Consider the following 14,941-nt stretch of genomic DNA (forward strand, 5'->3'; position numbering starts at 1 on the left):
TGTCGGTATCTGGCTCAAGGGTAGCAAAGTTAGTGGGAGCAAAGTTAGGCCAGACTGCTTGCTGCCCTAATTTGGGCTTTGGGGTTTTCCAAACAGGCCTGATTATTACATATTTTGATGTATTTGAAAGATGTGGACAGATCACTCAGAAGTATTTTCTTCAACTTTCAATATTTTTTTACAAAATTGAAGAAAGTGTTAATCCCACTGATAAAGTAAATCCAAAACAAAAAGGGCTTTACAACAAGATGACAGACTTTTGTTTTATTTTTATCTCAATATTGTTTTAGTTTACACGGAGGGCCGTGGAAGCTTTGCAGTTCGCATGATTTTGACAGTAAAGCTGACTTTGAATACAGTCAGACTAACCAAACAGCGGGAAGTAAAACTAACATGAAACATGAAAAAAAAAAATCAACTTTCAATTTTAAACAGGAAATAAACCACAGAAGTAACACAGACTGAATACTGACACTTAGGCTACGTCTACACTAATCTGGATACATTTGAAAATGGGCGTCTGAAAACGCTCGGCGTCCACTCTATCGTTTTCAATCGTTTCTGAACAGTTGTTCATCCACACTGAAAACGCCGTCTCAGTGTGGACAGAAGGCCAAAACAGAGGGGAAAAGATGCGCTTTTAAACGAAAATGTATTAGTGTGGACGTGGCCTCGATAAGATGCCCGAGTAGAGAACAGCGAAGTGCTGAGATATTTACACAGACACGAGAGGAACAGTCACAGATACATGAAAGAAACCTTGAACTCCTACTTACAGACATAAACCAGAACACAGGAACTTAAACGCATCAATAACCATAACATGAAAACAAAACTTAAGTCTCAGTGAAGTCCTAATAAATAAACTTTACTACTACAATCTACCAGAATAAAGATGAATCCAGAAACACACAAACAAATCAAACTCCTAAATGCAGAATAACAGTAAAACCAGAACACCAACACGTTTATTACTATAATGTGCTCTATGAAAAAACCCAACACCAAACCACACACAAGCCCTGATCAACATTTAAAAGTCATTTTTACAGGTCGTGTTCTTCTTGGTTTGCTTTTCATCCCTGAGGAAGACCTCCCCGTCCGACTGCTTCCTCCAGCTCAGTCTGATGTCTCCTTTTACGTCCTTGTTCTTCAGCTTCTGTTTGAACTGAAACACACAAAAAGTGCTTTTCTGAATATCATTTAGACAAAACTCTTCACTAAGAGCTCGTTATGCTTACCGCTCTGCTTTGCAAGGATGCAGGATCACACATCTGTAACTGATTTAACCCTGTACATTGTTCCAGCGTTTGTGGACAGCTTATACGTTTCTTGATTGGTAAATAAAGGCAGGCAGTATTCAGAGGACTACAGTTTGAGGTAATAGAGGTAATGAATTATTCAGTCAGGTGATGTCTGTTCCCTTATTATTCCACAACAAATTAAACAGATAAAACAGTCTCAAAGTACTCATTCATTACTTTGAGTTACTGTTTACATTCATTACTTTGGGTAAGTAATGAATGTAAAAAGTAACTCTTTGAATAACATTTCTACCAGCTATTTTTGTGCAAACTGACTGAACCTTGAGCTCTATTAGTGCATTACTGTAATAATATTGTTTGCAGATTTATACACCTGATTTTAGCCAGATGTCAGCAGATGTTTTATGTTGCCCTGGCTGATTTCCATCCTCGACACTGACAGTATTTGCTGTCTTTATACGAGACTGTGCACCACTCACACACAGTTCTTTATTTTAAGTCCATCACAGTTCAGAAAAGTAACCTGTTTGTCTGCACTAACCTGCAGAGGATTTTCATGCAGCCTTTAAATAACGTACATGTAAGCTTTGAATGAGCAGTCGTTCCCTTTAAAGTTAAGCTCGTTTCCTCTCCCTTCCTGTCTTTCTTATCTTTCTCCATCTCTGACTGAAGTTAGCTGCTTCTTTTCTCTCCCTGTGACATGCAGCAGCTGGACCTTTAGTTAGCAACACACTCTGAGACAAACAGCACACTAACAGGTTGTGTGTTTGCTGAGCTGATAGAAACAAATTACCCAACACTTGCTCCCTTTATTCTTGCTACTCTTTTGTAGGGCGAGCCAGAAGCACCACAACCGAAACTTGCAGACATCCGTTCTGGTGCGGTGTGAAAAAAACAAATCAGCAGCAACATCCGCTGGTGATTAATGAACAGAGAGGATTGCCTTTCATGTGTCACTGTTCAAACTCAAACCAGTTTGATGTGTGAAGGCTCACAGCGGCGTAACACATACATCAAATACATTTGTCTTTATTGAACAAAAGCAACCAACTGCTGGTCAGTGTTTATTCACACCTCCCCCAAAAAGCTCTCAGTATCAGGTGAAGATCAAACTGAGGGGCGGACAGCAGTAAAGAGGTGAGTGGGGCCAAAAAATGAGGCAGCTTCAAACTAATTACTTATGAACAGTGTTAGTCAAGTTACTTGAAAAAAGTAATCAGTAACTAATTACTGATAACTTCCCCAAAAAAGTAATCCCGTTACTTTACTGATGACTTATTTCCAAAAGTAATTAATTACTTAGTTACTTTTTAAAAACACGATTTACAACCTGAAGAGGTGATAAAGCGATAGATCTTTCAGCCCAATTCTACTTTTTCTGCATAATCCATCATACAAAATGTAATCAAATGGAAAAGTCTCTTTTTAAAACTTGTTTTATTAGTTTTAATCTTTTAACTTTATGCATCAAGCAAAAATTTAATTATCTGCAACATTCTCTGACTGGAAGAAATTTAGTTTAACATTTAAACCTATTTTCTGCACATTCCAGCACATAAAATAAAATATTTTGTGTTTACACTCAGTCTTTCAAATAGATGCAAGTAAAACACAGCAGAAAATAAATAAAGTCAAAGACTCAGCGGTCCTGTTGCTCTATTTTCACCTGTAAAGCAGGAGTGGGGTAGGCGGAGGGTTACCCTGGTGCAGGTGTGCCGCGGTCAGTGGAAGAATCCGCGAGTTTCTCTGTGAGTTTCCCATTACGTCGTAGCTACTCGGTGCTTGTTGGAAGTTTAGGGGTTTTTTTCGCTGTAAAAAGAAGTTTTCTTCCCACGCACAGCGGACACTCAATGTTTTTGTCACTTTTTATGGAATCAAACTCAAAGTAAGGTCAGTACTTCCACGCTTTAAACGCTGCACGCTCATACTCTCTCTGCACTCCATATGTGATCCATTGTTGATCTGCACACAGCTGTTGTCACGAACGTCGCACTCGCTTACGTCACTGTCATGAGACATTCTTGCAAAAAAAATCACGTTTTAGTAACGCAGTAACGCAGCGTTCCTACGGGAAAGTAAGGTAATCTAATTACCGTTTTTGCAATAGTAATCCCTTACTTTACTCGTTACCTGAAAAAAGTAATCGAATACATCCTGCCTCTGTAGAGAGCTCAGGCATTTTCATTTGAGAGCCAGAACTAGTTTTACCCCTGCACTAAGATCATGAGTTGTATAATTACCTGTTCCAGCATGGCTTCCATCACTGTGGGGTCATTCAGATCCTGATTGTTGTTTTTCCCCATTCTCAGTCTCACCACTTGCTTGTAAGCCGGCTCTTTGTAATTAATGAACAAATGTACGGGTTTAATTGTAAAAGTAAATAAGTAGTGCTGCATGTGCACAGTACAGTAGCACTTTGTTGTTGCTGCCCTGAACGTTCTCAGGGTAAATAAAAGGGATTCGTTATTTCAGAAATGAAGCAACATCAGTTTCACAACACTGTACTAAAGCTCTTGTGTTTTTACTTTCTTATATTAAGCTAAGCTGACTGTATTGACCTTTGTCATAAAAACATACGTTGTCTGTAAAGTTAAACAGCAGCCTGCAGTGCAGTCTGTGAGGATCAGAGATGATGGTAGCAGCCTTGTCTCCATTTGAAAAAATTGCATCTAAATTCAAAACTAAAAGCTACATGAATCAGAACTTACCACTGTAGCAAACAAATGCTGTCTCCCGGTCACAGTTCCAGTCCTCCCATTTTCCAGTAGATCCAAAGTTTGCTGCGACACAAAATTCATTTTTGACAACATTACTGGGTTCATATGTATTCCAGTATCTAAACGAGGAGTTAATTCCATCCGTCCACTTCCAGGAGTCTCTGAAAAGGCCAATCCAGGCGGATTGCCCTGCAGGTACCAACTCCTTTGCCTTCTGGTTCTCTGACATGTTTCTCACGCTGGCCAGGTCTGTATAATTAGCTCTGCAGTAGCTCTGGGCCTCCATCCATGTCATCAATTTGTTGATGAAGACAAATGTCACATTCAGTCCTGGAAAATAACCAAAGTGAAGGGAGAACAAGACATATTTAAATGTAAAATCCAAAGACATTGAAAAGACTTGTAGAACTTAAACAATTTTGTTTTAGGGTTGTGTATGAATTAACATCCTCACCTCTGATGTCAGAGCAGAGTGCTTTAAATGTATTGTTACAGTTTTCATCAGTCCATGAGCCAGTCCACCTTAACCCAGTACAGTGTTCTTTGCTCATCCAATTGTCTGGTTGTCCAGGCTCCCAATTTCTGAAAGCCACACTGTTTTTGTATAAATCTGTGTTTGACATTGACCATCTCCAGCTGTTCATATCATCGTACAGTCCAATCCAAGCTCGCTGCAAGGAACAATTGAAATGTGTTGTGACATAAACTATTGATCTCAATTGTTTCATAAAAAGCCTTGAAACTAAAACGGTATTTTTTTATTTTCGAGTCATATATTTTGATTTCTGTGTAAACTGGGTGATTATCAGGTCATCAGTTGCTATTTCTTTGGATCTTGGTCAAACAGCATTTGATGATGGTGATCTTTATTTGTCACTTGCAGTTGCCTGCAGTGAAACCATAAACAAACATCACGTTGAGGAGACAGGTCAGAATAGGTAGCATAAAGAAAAACAATGAAATGTACAACACAAAAGAGGAGGAGCAAAAATAGAACTCTGCTCAGACTGAGCTCCTGACAGGGGATCACTACGAGAACAGAAAACAAAAACTACTCAGCACACAAGCACATGAATTGTCACAACGTAACACCATGAAAACACGTGACAAGCAACAGGGGTGGGTGAGTAGGGTTACAATAAGGCAATGTAGACAGCAGCATTGGGTCACGGTATCTCTGAGGAGTCCAGCTGACCCGCCGTATGATTCGGGTGGGGGGCAAGCATCTCCATTCAATTCAATTTTATTTATACAGCGCCAAATCACAACAGCAGTCGCCTCAAGGCGCTTTATATTGTACAGTAGATCGTACAATAATAGATACAGAGAAAAACCCAACAATCATATGACCCCCTATGAGCAAGCACTTTGGCGACAGTGGGAAGGAAAAACTCCCTTTTAACAGGAAGAAACCTCCAGCAGAACCAGGCTCAGGGAGGGGCGGGGCCATCTGCTGTGATTGGTTGGGGTGAGAGAAGGAAGACAGGATAAAGACATGCTGTGGAAGAGAGACAGAGGTTAATAACAGATATGATTCAATGCAGAGAGGTCTGTTAATACATAGTGAGTGAGAAAGGTGACTGGAAAGGAAAAACTCAATGCATCATGGGAATCCCCCGGCAGCCTACGTCTATTGCAGCATAACTAAGGGAGGATTCAGGGTCACCTGGTCCAGCCCTAACTATATGCTTTAGCAAAAAGGAAAGTTTGAAGCCTGATCTTGAAAGTAGAGATAGTGTCTGTCTCCTGAATCCAAACTGGAAGCTGGTTCCACAGAAGAGGGGCCTGAAAACTGAAGGCTCTGCCTCCCATTCTACTTTTAAATACTCTAGGAACAACAAGTAGGCCTGCAGAGCGAGAGCGAAGTGCTCTAATAGGGTGATATGGTACTACAAGGTCATTAAGATAAGATGGGGCCTGATTATTTAAGACCTTGTATGTGAGGAGCAGGATTTTGAATTCTGGATTTAACAGGAAGCCAAAACAGGAGAAATCTGCTCTCTCTTTCTAGTCCCTGTCAGGACTCTTGCTGCAGCATTTTGGATCAGCTGAAGGCTTTTCAGGGAGTTTTTAGGACTTCCTGATAATAATGAATTACAGTCGTCCAGCCTGGAAGTAATAAATGCATGAACTAGTTTTTCAGCGTCACTCTGAGACAGGATATTTCTAACTTTAGAGATGTTGCACAAATGGAAGAAAGCAGTCTTACATATTTGTTTAATATGTGCGTTGAAGGACATGTCCTGGTCAAAAATGACTCCAAGGTTCCTCACAGTGTTACTGGAGGCCAAGGTAATGCCATCCAGAGTAAGAATCTGCTTAGATACCATATTTCTAAGCTTTTCAGGGCCGAGTACAATAACCTCAGTTTGATCTGAATTAAGAAGCAGAAAGTTAGCGGCCATCCAGGTCTTTATGTCTTTAAGACATTCCTGCAGTTTAACTCATTGGTGTGTGTTATCTGGCTTCATGGACAGATAGAGCTGGGTGTCATCTGCATAGCAGTGTAAATGTATGCTATGTCTTCTAATGATGCTGCCTAAGGGAAGCATGTATAATGTAAACAGAATTGGTCCTAGCACTGAACCCTGTGGAACTCCATAATTAACCTCAGTGTGTGAAGAGGACTCTCCATTTACATGCACAAACTGGAGTCTATTAGATAGATATGATACAAACCACTGCAGGCAGTACCTTAACCCAATTTCTATAAAGTTTATTGGAGATTATGTATCGGAATTTCAGGAGCAGGACCACGCCTCCAAACACGCTCCTTCCGGCTGTCATCTATATAGGTTCCTCCAGTTCTGCTAGCTGTTCATTCTCGTTTACGTGCAAACAGGGTCCATTCTCAGCGGATACCTTTAAACACAGCTTTCTCACAGGAGTAACATAATTTTACTCACACTTCCATTCGCTACAGTCGTCCTCTCGTCTGTCAGCGCATCAGATGAACAACTACTCAAGCTCTGCGTCCATCGCTTTTTCTCCGGCAATCCAACAAACACACCAAACGCCTTATTTACTAAAGCAGCCGCAAACCTTCTACCAACACCTTGCCAGCTTCCCTTCCCTCCATACATCCTTTGCAAAATTCAGCAACATGCTTGGTATGGCGGTTTTGGCGCCAGAGCACATCGCTGCCTGCCGCCCTGCTCTTTTTCTGGCTCAGTGAAACGGGGCTGCCGTGCAGGAGCGGCCACGGTCGCTGACGATGCTCTTCATTGAAGACTCGTGCTGGTTGACTCTGGCTCCCAGAAGAGCCCCATCCCACCCACCGCTGCGGACAGTTTAGCGGCAAGCCACGGACTGCAGCTGATTACGGCTAACGGTTCTAGTATTGCAACTTATGGGGAAAGGTTAGTGACTGTTAGTTTCCACGGCCGGAAATTCCAGTGGAACTTTTTTGTTGCTGCCAGCTCGGCACCGATTTTTTTTGTGCCCACGGACTGTTAGTCAACGTTGCTCACAGATGTTTGATTGATGCTGTTCTTTTCACTACCCTGTCTAACCCGGGCCGCCCACTCCCTTATTGGGGCCAGTTTGGTGGCCTCCGAGGACGTATTTCAGCGTTTGCTGTAAGAGTTTCTGCTGCTGTCAACTCCTAATTTCTCCAGCACGGCCGCAAAATACAGGGTTGAGGATTACATCGCCACGGTTGGTCCCCCAGTGTTTGCGTGCGTGCGTAGCCGCTACCCTGCGAAACTGTCAATCACCCAGGAGGAGTTTGAGGCCATGGAGCGCCTGGGCATTGCGCAGCGCTCGAACAGTGCCTGGGCCTCTCCACTTCACATGGTGCCCAAGTCGGAGGGGTGGTGGCAACATTGAATGATTGATTGGGTTAAGGCTGCCAGCCTTGCCAGCGCCATCTTACCCTCCGACCATACATACATTACACAAACATCACATGGGGAAGACGGGTCAGAGAGGTATAACAATGGAAAATGCACAACATGAGGAAAGACGAGGAGAAAAAAGAACTCCACCCAGACTGAGCTCCAACAGGGAGATCAGTTTGAGAACAGAAAAAACACCTCAGCACATGAATCATCACATCTCACAACACAGAAGACATGAGCTTCAAAGGCGTTCGGAGGGGGTGGGGGGTGAGTGTAGGTCTGTGGAAGATCAACACGGCCATCGATGGCCTTGAAGGAGGGACAAAGGGTTCTGACAACAATCCTGTTATCATGGAGAATTTTGTTGTTTCAGTCAGCTTCAACCTTGGCAGGCCTTCAGCTGGTGCCAGTGCGAACAACTGCATCTAATTTTTACGGTTGGTCTAATTCTCTCAATTATGTGTTATCCATATTGCAGAGCCATGAGCTTCTCCAAGATCTTATCCATATTGTGTTCAAAACACAGTCTGAGTACTCACAGCCCTGCCAATCGTTTATCATGTCGAACAGCCTTATGTGATTTTGAACAGCTGTAGCTGCTTCTTGTTCTTCAATAAGCCGGGTCCAATCAGCCAGAACTCTGTTATCGTGGTTCCAAATTGGTAGATGTCGTTCAATGTCCTCCATCGAGAGTGTTGCCAGACACGATGCAACCGACCATCGAGTATCTGGCAGCAAACGGCTCCGCAGGACAATCGGGCTCTCCCAAGCCCAGCAGGGGGTCAAGTCTGTTACGGGACCAGTTGATCCGCCTCGGGTCTCTCCTCCTCCTGCCTCCCCTTTCCCTCATCCACCTGCTGGCCTCCGTGGAAGCTCCGCCATAGCCTCCACCAAACAACTGAGTTATTTTTACACATCTGCCAGCATCTGGCCAATCCACCACATTTCATTGTTTATACCGTTAAAAAAAAAAAGCTGAGGAGCCCCTTTTGTTGGTCCTTCTTTGGCTCTCGCACTCTGGGGCCTGGATCTCTTGCATGCCTGCTTCATGCTCCTCACACCCTCAAGCAGATCGTTACATGGACGAACCTTTTGAATACAAACGTGTTGATCCATACAGGTGTACACACACGTGATCAAAAACGACACCTTTCTTGGTTGCTACCTCAAAGCACATGCGTGCTGCACAATAACATTCAGTATTTAGTATTTACTGTTACTTACATTTATTTAGTTTATTGCAGTGATGTTGTGTGTATTGTGTTGCTGTCTTTTTGCTTGCTTTCTCTTTTTTTCTCTCAACAGGTAACAGCTGATTTCTTTCTTCTTTTTTTTAAAGCTTCCTCTCTCTCTCACTGTCCCTCTTCCTCTCCCTTTTTTCTTTCTGTCTCTCTCTCTCTCTCTCTTTCTTTCTCCCTTTCCTATCCCTCAGTCATGTCTTTCCTGTTTCTAATAACTTAAAAAATTAATAAAATAAAATAATAACAAAGGTCAATCAAATGGACCAATACAGCAAGGCTGTGATGATCCATTTGGTAAAGTAAATCTGTTGAGCATCTCTCTTGGCCTTCAGACAGTAATTCTGATTGCTAAAGAACCAAACAGGACAGGCAAAAAGAAAAAGAGGAAGAGAAAAAGTGTACTCACATTTGGGTATTTTGCGTAGTTCATTTTACTTGAGTCTGCCATGCTCTGCAGGATCCTCACATCCTCCATGTTTTCTATGGTGGCCAGGTCTGTGTATCTCTCTCTGCAGTAACTCAGAGCATCAGTCCAGTTCTTCCAGTCATAAACAAAATGGTACTGACGCTTAACATATGAGGAGCCTGAACACAGCCCTGCAGATATAGATGTGAATACTGATTTTATATTTATGCTTAAAACAAAAGAAATCCATCTTAACTTTGTCATTATATTTTAATGTAATAATATCTACTTTTATGTGCAGTAAAATAACTTAGAATTTTAATGTTTCGAGTATATAATGATTTAACAATTTGGTGCAAACTATGATTCTGTTTCCAGCACAGCAATGAAAGAGAAAAGTATTGTACAGCTAACATAATAGTTCCTAAAGGTTTCACAGTGCTGATGTTGCATTAAAGAAAAATGTTAAAAACACATTAAAATACTCGCCTGATGCAGCTACGATAAACAGAAAAACCTTTTCCATACTTGTCTGCTTCGTGTTTCTTATCCGACTGAACATGCAACTGATCTTTCAGCTTGTCTCATGCAAAGTGATTATAGGGAAAATATTTGCATTCGACACCAGTTGGTTTTATGCTCACTGCCTGCATCTTTGGTTAATGAGGTTCTACTGAAGCCCGTGTTTGGTGACGAGTGAGGCTTTTGTGAGTCTTGCTTGTTCACAGGTGCAATGACGTCACAGGTGTACCTGATACACACTCCAGTGAATCACCTCAAAACAAACTGAAGCAATCTGATAAAAACAAAATGTTCTACTTTTAGCTTCAGATGAACAAAAAAAAGGTTTTTAGATTTTAAAAGTAAAGTAAGACATAAAAATATGTTTAACATGTGGCAGCAAGTAGCACATTTCTTCTTTTTCTTTGAGATGTTCCTTTAGGGGTTAATGTAACATAAGAGTGTTTATTATTCCCAGAGCTGGTAAGCTGTCTCCACCTCCTCTTCTGTCACATCAACCCTTTGCATGTCCGGTTTTCCTGCATCTATAAATATTTTCTTCTGTTCCTCTTTTCTGACCCGTTTAGCTAGAAGAAGCTTTAATATGTAAATAAAAAAGGTGCGGCACTACTGCTGCTAATATATTTTCAGCTGATTTTCACAGTGTCCCTTTGTGTATTGACTATGAGATATATATATGAGATTATTGGCTGTGAAAATTGTGTACATCACTGTTCTTTGTATGATACTGATGACGGTCATTCCTGTATATCCATAAACTTTCCCATTGGTTGGTTTTTATCTCTGCTTTGGCTGGTTTATCTTAGGGTGACCAACCGTCCTAGGAGAACTCAACTGCAGGTGAAGCTTGAGATGTGACCGGTCCATCCCCAAAGCCGGAGCCACCCCGAGCTGTTCACAGACGGGGGGCTGGCAGCCTAGCCTGCGTAAGTGGAGGGCTGAGCAAGGCGATGACCCGAAGGTCCACCCCCAGCACCGTCACCACGTGCTTGTCTGTAGACAGAGGAGCCTCAAGAGTGAACTCGCAATGAGACACTCGAGGTCAGACACATAGTCCCAGCTACTGGGCGTCCCTGTGCTGGCCGTGTAAGTCCATGACACACAGGCCAAGCACCAACAGGGAGCCAGCATCGCGGGCTGGGGGACACTCACTCACTTGCTGAGGCATCAGACACAGCGAGGACCGACCGGCGGGCAAGCCGGCAAATGTAACAGACTAACATGTAACGGACGAACCGCCTGCAGGGAGCCTGACGCTGCGGGTTGGAGAACACTCACTCGCCGGCTGAAGAATCAGACACAGCAAGGCCCGGCTCGCTGTGTCTGAGGGAACACAGCCAGGAGCCGCAGCAGCTGATATGCCAGAGAGAACCCAGCTAAAGGCTGGAGAACGCACACTCGCCGCAGCGAGGCCCAACTGGCGCGTAAGCAGGCGAATGCGGGCAACACGCCAGGGGGAGACAGCCCGGAGCAGCAGTGCAGCCAGGGACGTGACACGCCGGGAGTGGCAGCTCACTGAGCGGGCCCCTCCGGCCACAGGGACCCGCAACATGTAGACAACATGCCAGGCAGTGAGCCAGCGCCGCAGGCCGGAGAACTGTCAACCGCAAGCCGAGCCAAGCATCATAAGCATCAACCTCCTGACAATCAAACCTCCACCAACCCAGGCCTCAAGAAGGCAAGCCCACGGGAGGGAACGCTGTGGGAGGGGCCCGCAATCAGGCGACCCAGACATGGGTTCACTCGTCCGGGTCCCACTCCAGTGGTAGCCAGAGAGGATGGAAGCTTCTTCAACAGCCACCTCACGATAATCAACCCCCACCAGCCCGGGCCTCACAGAGGCGGGGCCATGGGAGTGAACGCTGCAGCCACCATCCTCACATAGCCTCTCAGGCTATGTGAGGATTGGGGCGGACCCCCAGCCCGCCTGCAGCCCTATAGCGGGAGTGACAAAATGGCCACCAGCAGAGCATAAGTAACCCTCACACCCCTGTAGGGCACGGCGCCCTGCCCAGGGAAGGTCCAAAGGGGCAACCAGGGACCGGAGGGAGGCAACGGGGGAGGGGCCAAAGGCAACTACTTCCGCCATGTTTGGAGTCATGTCTGATTTTCCTTCCACTTCTCACGTGTGCACCACTTTGTGTTGGTCTTTCACGTGGAACTCCAATAAAATTGATCCATGTTTGTGGCTGTAATGGGACAAAATGTGGGAAAGTTCAAGGGGGCCGAATAGTTTTGCATCCACTGTAGTCAGTGTCATTTGCTGAGTCCCAGTGGTCAACTGCAGTATTTCACTGAAAAAGTCCCCAATTACCTCCATTAAAAAGAGACGTCTCTAAAAAAATAATGGTATCTTCAACATCGAGCAAACTCAGCTTTTACTGTCCTTACTGTGAAATATTAGAAGAAGTCACACAGAAAGTAAGGTAGGTTTTTTTATTTATTTATCTTATATACAGACATTTACAGCCACCTTTGCTACAGTTATTTAGGATAATTATGGTAATTTTCCTTCTAAGACAGCGTAGCAGAGACATGTCAATTGTTAGATGTTGTCCAGTTGTAGTTCCAGTCTGAGAGAGAATACGGTGTACAGTAGACATGTAGCGGTGAAAAAGAAGAAGCAGGGTCGTCAGTTGGAAACACAACAAACACACTCAGTGATTATTTCTCCTGCAAACCTACTACAACACTAAAATCCCTGTAAAGCAAAATGTCTCCCACTCGGTTAGCTTTCACTTGATGATGCTGATGCACATCACTTTCATCATTACACAACATCCAAAAACAAAGAGGTGATCTCAGCGGGGGATCAGTTTGTGAGCAGCTCCTCTGCAGCACCCCAGTGCTGTTTGGTTTTCAGTGCAGAGGAAGCACTGCTGTAAATATCTGACGGAGCTCAAACTCCAAATGAAAAATATGTAAGTAAAATAATGTTCATATATTTTTGTTTTTTTTGGTATTTCACTTTCTTATTTTAACACATTTTTGTGCATAAAATAAGATCATTAGGACTTTCCACAGTTTTTGATGGCATAGTAGCAACAAAACATCAAAAATATGAAGCAAATTCAGTTTTTTAGTGTAAAAAACCGGCTAGTTCACGTATCAGAGTTTCTGCCAAGAGTTAAAGCAGAACAGCAGCTCAAAGTAAGACGAGGGATGTGATTAACTTATTAGCACAAAGACTGGAAGTAGAGGAAAAACAACCGTTTGGGGTTTTGACCTGTAAACCAGCTGTGACGGTTATACAATTCTTCCATAATTTTCCATCTATTAAACTGTTCAATAATTTAAGACATTTTTATGATCTGACTGGAAACGCAGGTTTCATTAATGACAATCCTGCTTTTACCTTCATTTAGACTACACGGGCCGGTATTTTACATCCTGGACATTTTTACATGTAAAGATAGAAACGGATAAAGTTACAAACAGGTTGGTGAAACTTTATTACATTTGATATTTTGACAAAATATTTACACTTCATTTTAGTAAGTTTAAAACAAAGTCTAAATAATTACAATATTCAGTGTCCTACATCCTCGGGGAGTCGGATGAAGTCATTTGTGCTCATTTACTGTGTTTCTGTGAAGGTTGAATGAGGCTTAAAACATGGGGTCCAAAACAGCTGCTGCAGGTGTTCAAATTATTCGTTAAATTAAGCACAGGTTATTTGATCTGATGATGTCATCAAATCTGGAGGCAGCTTCCAGTCTTTATGCTAAGCTATAGGCTAACCATGTTTAGACACTCCTCTCAGACTCTTACCTGATGTTCTGATGGACACAGTTGAATCTGATATAAGTGAAAAAAAAACCTCAATCCTCTCTGAAGCGGTGAGGAAAACAACTTCTTCACGTACAGGGACATGGATCTCCCTTCTTTCACGATACAACTTATACATAACTTATTATGTAATTAAGGAGTTTATATTGTGCCAGAAACCACATATTTTTAAGACAAACTTGCACGAAGCTGGCACTACCTAACCTGTGGTTAACATTTTGCACCCAATTTAGCCTGTGGGTCTAAAGGCCGACGTTTGGGGGTTAGCAGATATGTGGACAGGCCTTGCAGCTCTGTGCTTTGAAAAAGGAAATAAAATCCTACGCTGTTTTTAGCACATAGGCAGTGATTCTAAGACTGAATTAAATTAAACATGAGAATGGGCAGAAAATGTGACGTGTTTTATGATTTTTAATTTTCTGTCAATTATTGAGCTACTTTGTGGCTAGCTAGTTTTCAGGGTTTCCTGTGTACCTAGAAATTTCAGCAGCAATTTCTGCTATTTCCATCCACTGGTCGATGTTTGTACATGCTGATACCTTTTGAAAACTGAAACTTAAAAACTGATGATTGCATAGTCAGCAGTTATCCGATGCATTGATCTCCACAGAGACTGTGAACCTGCAGGTAATCAAAACCTGCTCAGGTGTATGGAAGCCCGTTTCCGCCACTAAATAAAAACAAAAAAGCCAGTATCCATAACTCGAAATTTCGAGTTATTTTCTCGAAATTTCGAGTTAACTCTGCCAATCAAAAATTTACGTGAATGAGGTCGCTTTCTTGTTAGCATATGGCGCAGAGGAACGCGCACTCAAAAACGGATCCCAACAAATTGGCGCTTTCACGAGTACGTTTGCTGATAGTAACACCGTGTGATTCAGCTAATAACACAAGGATTTCATCATTTGTGAAGCCAGGCTGAAAACACTCAGCAATCTGTGTGACTGGATGTAATACCGGTAGCTTAGCTGTAGCATTTGTAGCTGAGGGCTTCAGCTTCCGGGTAACGAGGAAATGATGTCATTCACGTAGATTACTGATTGGCAGCACTAACTCGAAATTTCGAGTTACTTTTCTCAAAATTTTGAGTTAATAAATCGAAATTTCGAGTTAATATGTCAAAATTTCGAGAAAGTAACTCGAAATTTCGAGAAAATAACTC

General features: G+C 42.7%; 1 protein-coding gene across 1 annotated transcript; it reads right to left on the reverse strand.

Moving 5' to 3' along the window:
- Positions 1-264: 264 nt before the first annotated feature.
- Positions 265-9,656, reverse strand: LOC102311313 (macrophage mannose receptor 1). Its single transcript, XM_014338168.2, has 5 exons — positions 9,469-9,656; positions 4,437-4,653; positions 3,974-4,312; positions 3,506-3,600; positions 265-1,168 (listed from the first exon to the last, which is right to left on the reverse strand). Exons 1-5 carry the CDS (start codon positions 9,535-9,537, stop codon positions 1,034-1,036), a joined length of 855 nt encoding a protein of 284 aa, XP_014193654.2. The 5' UTR covers positions 9,538-9,656; the 3' UTR covers positions 265-1,033.
- Positions 9,657-14,941: the final 5,285 nt, after the last annotated feature.

Source organism: Haplochromis burtoni, unplaced genomic scaffold (genome assembly GCF_018398535.1).
Source record: "Haplochromis burtoni strain Fernald_Lab_line unplaced genomic scaffold, NCSU_Asbu1 Contig_211, whole genome shotgun sequence".
NCBI lineage: Eukaryota > Metazoa > Chordata > Actinopteri > Cichliformes > Cichlidae > Haplochromis > Haplochromis burtoni.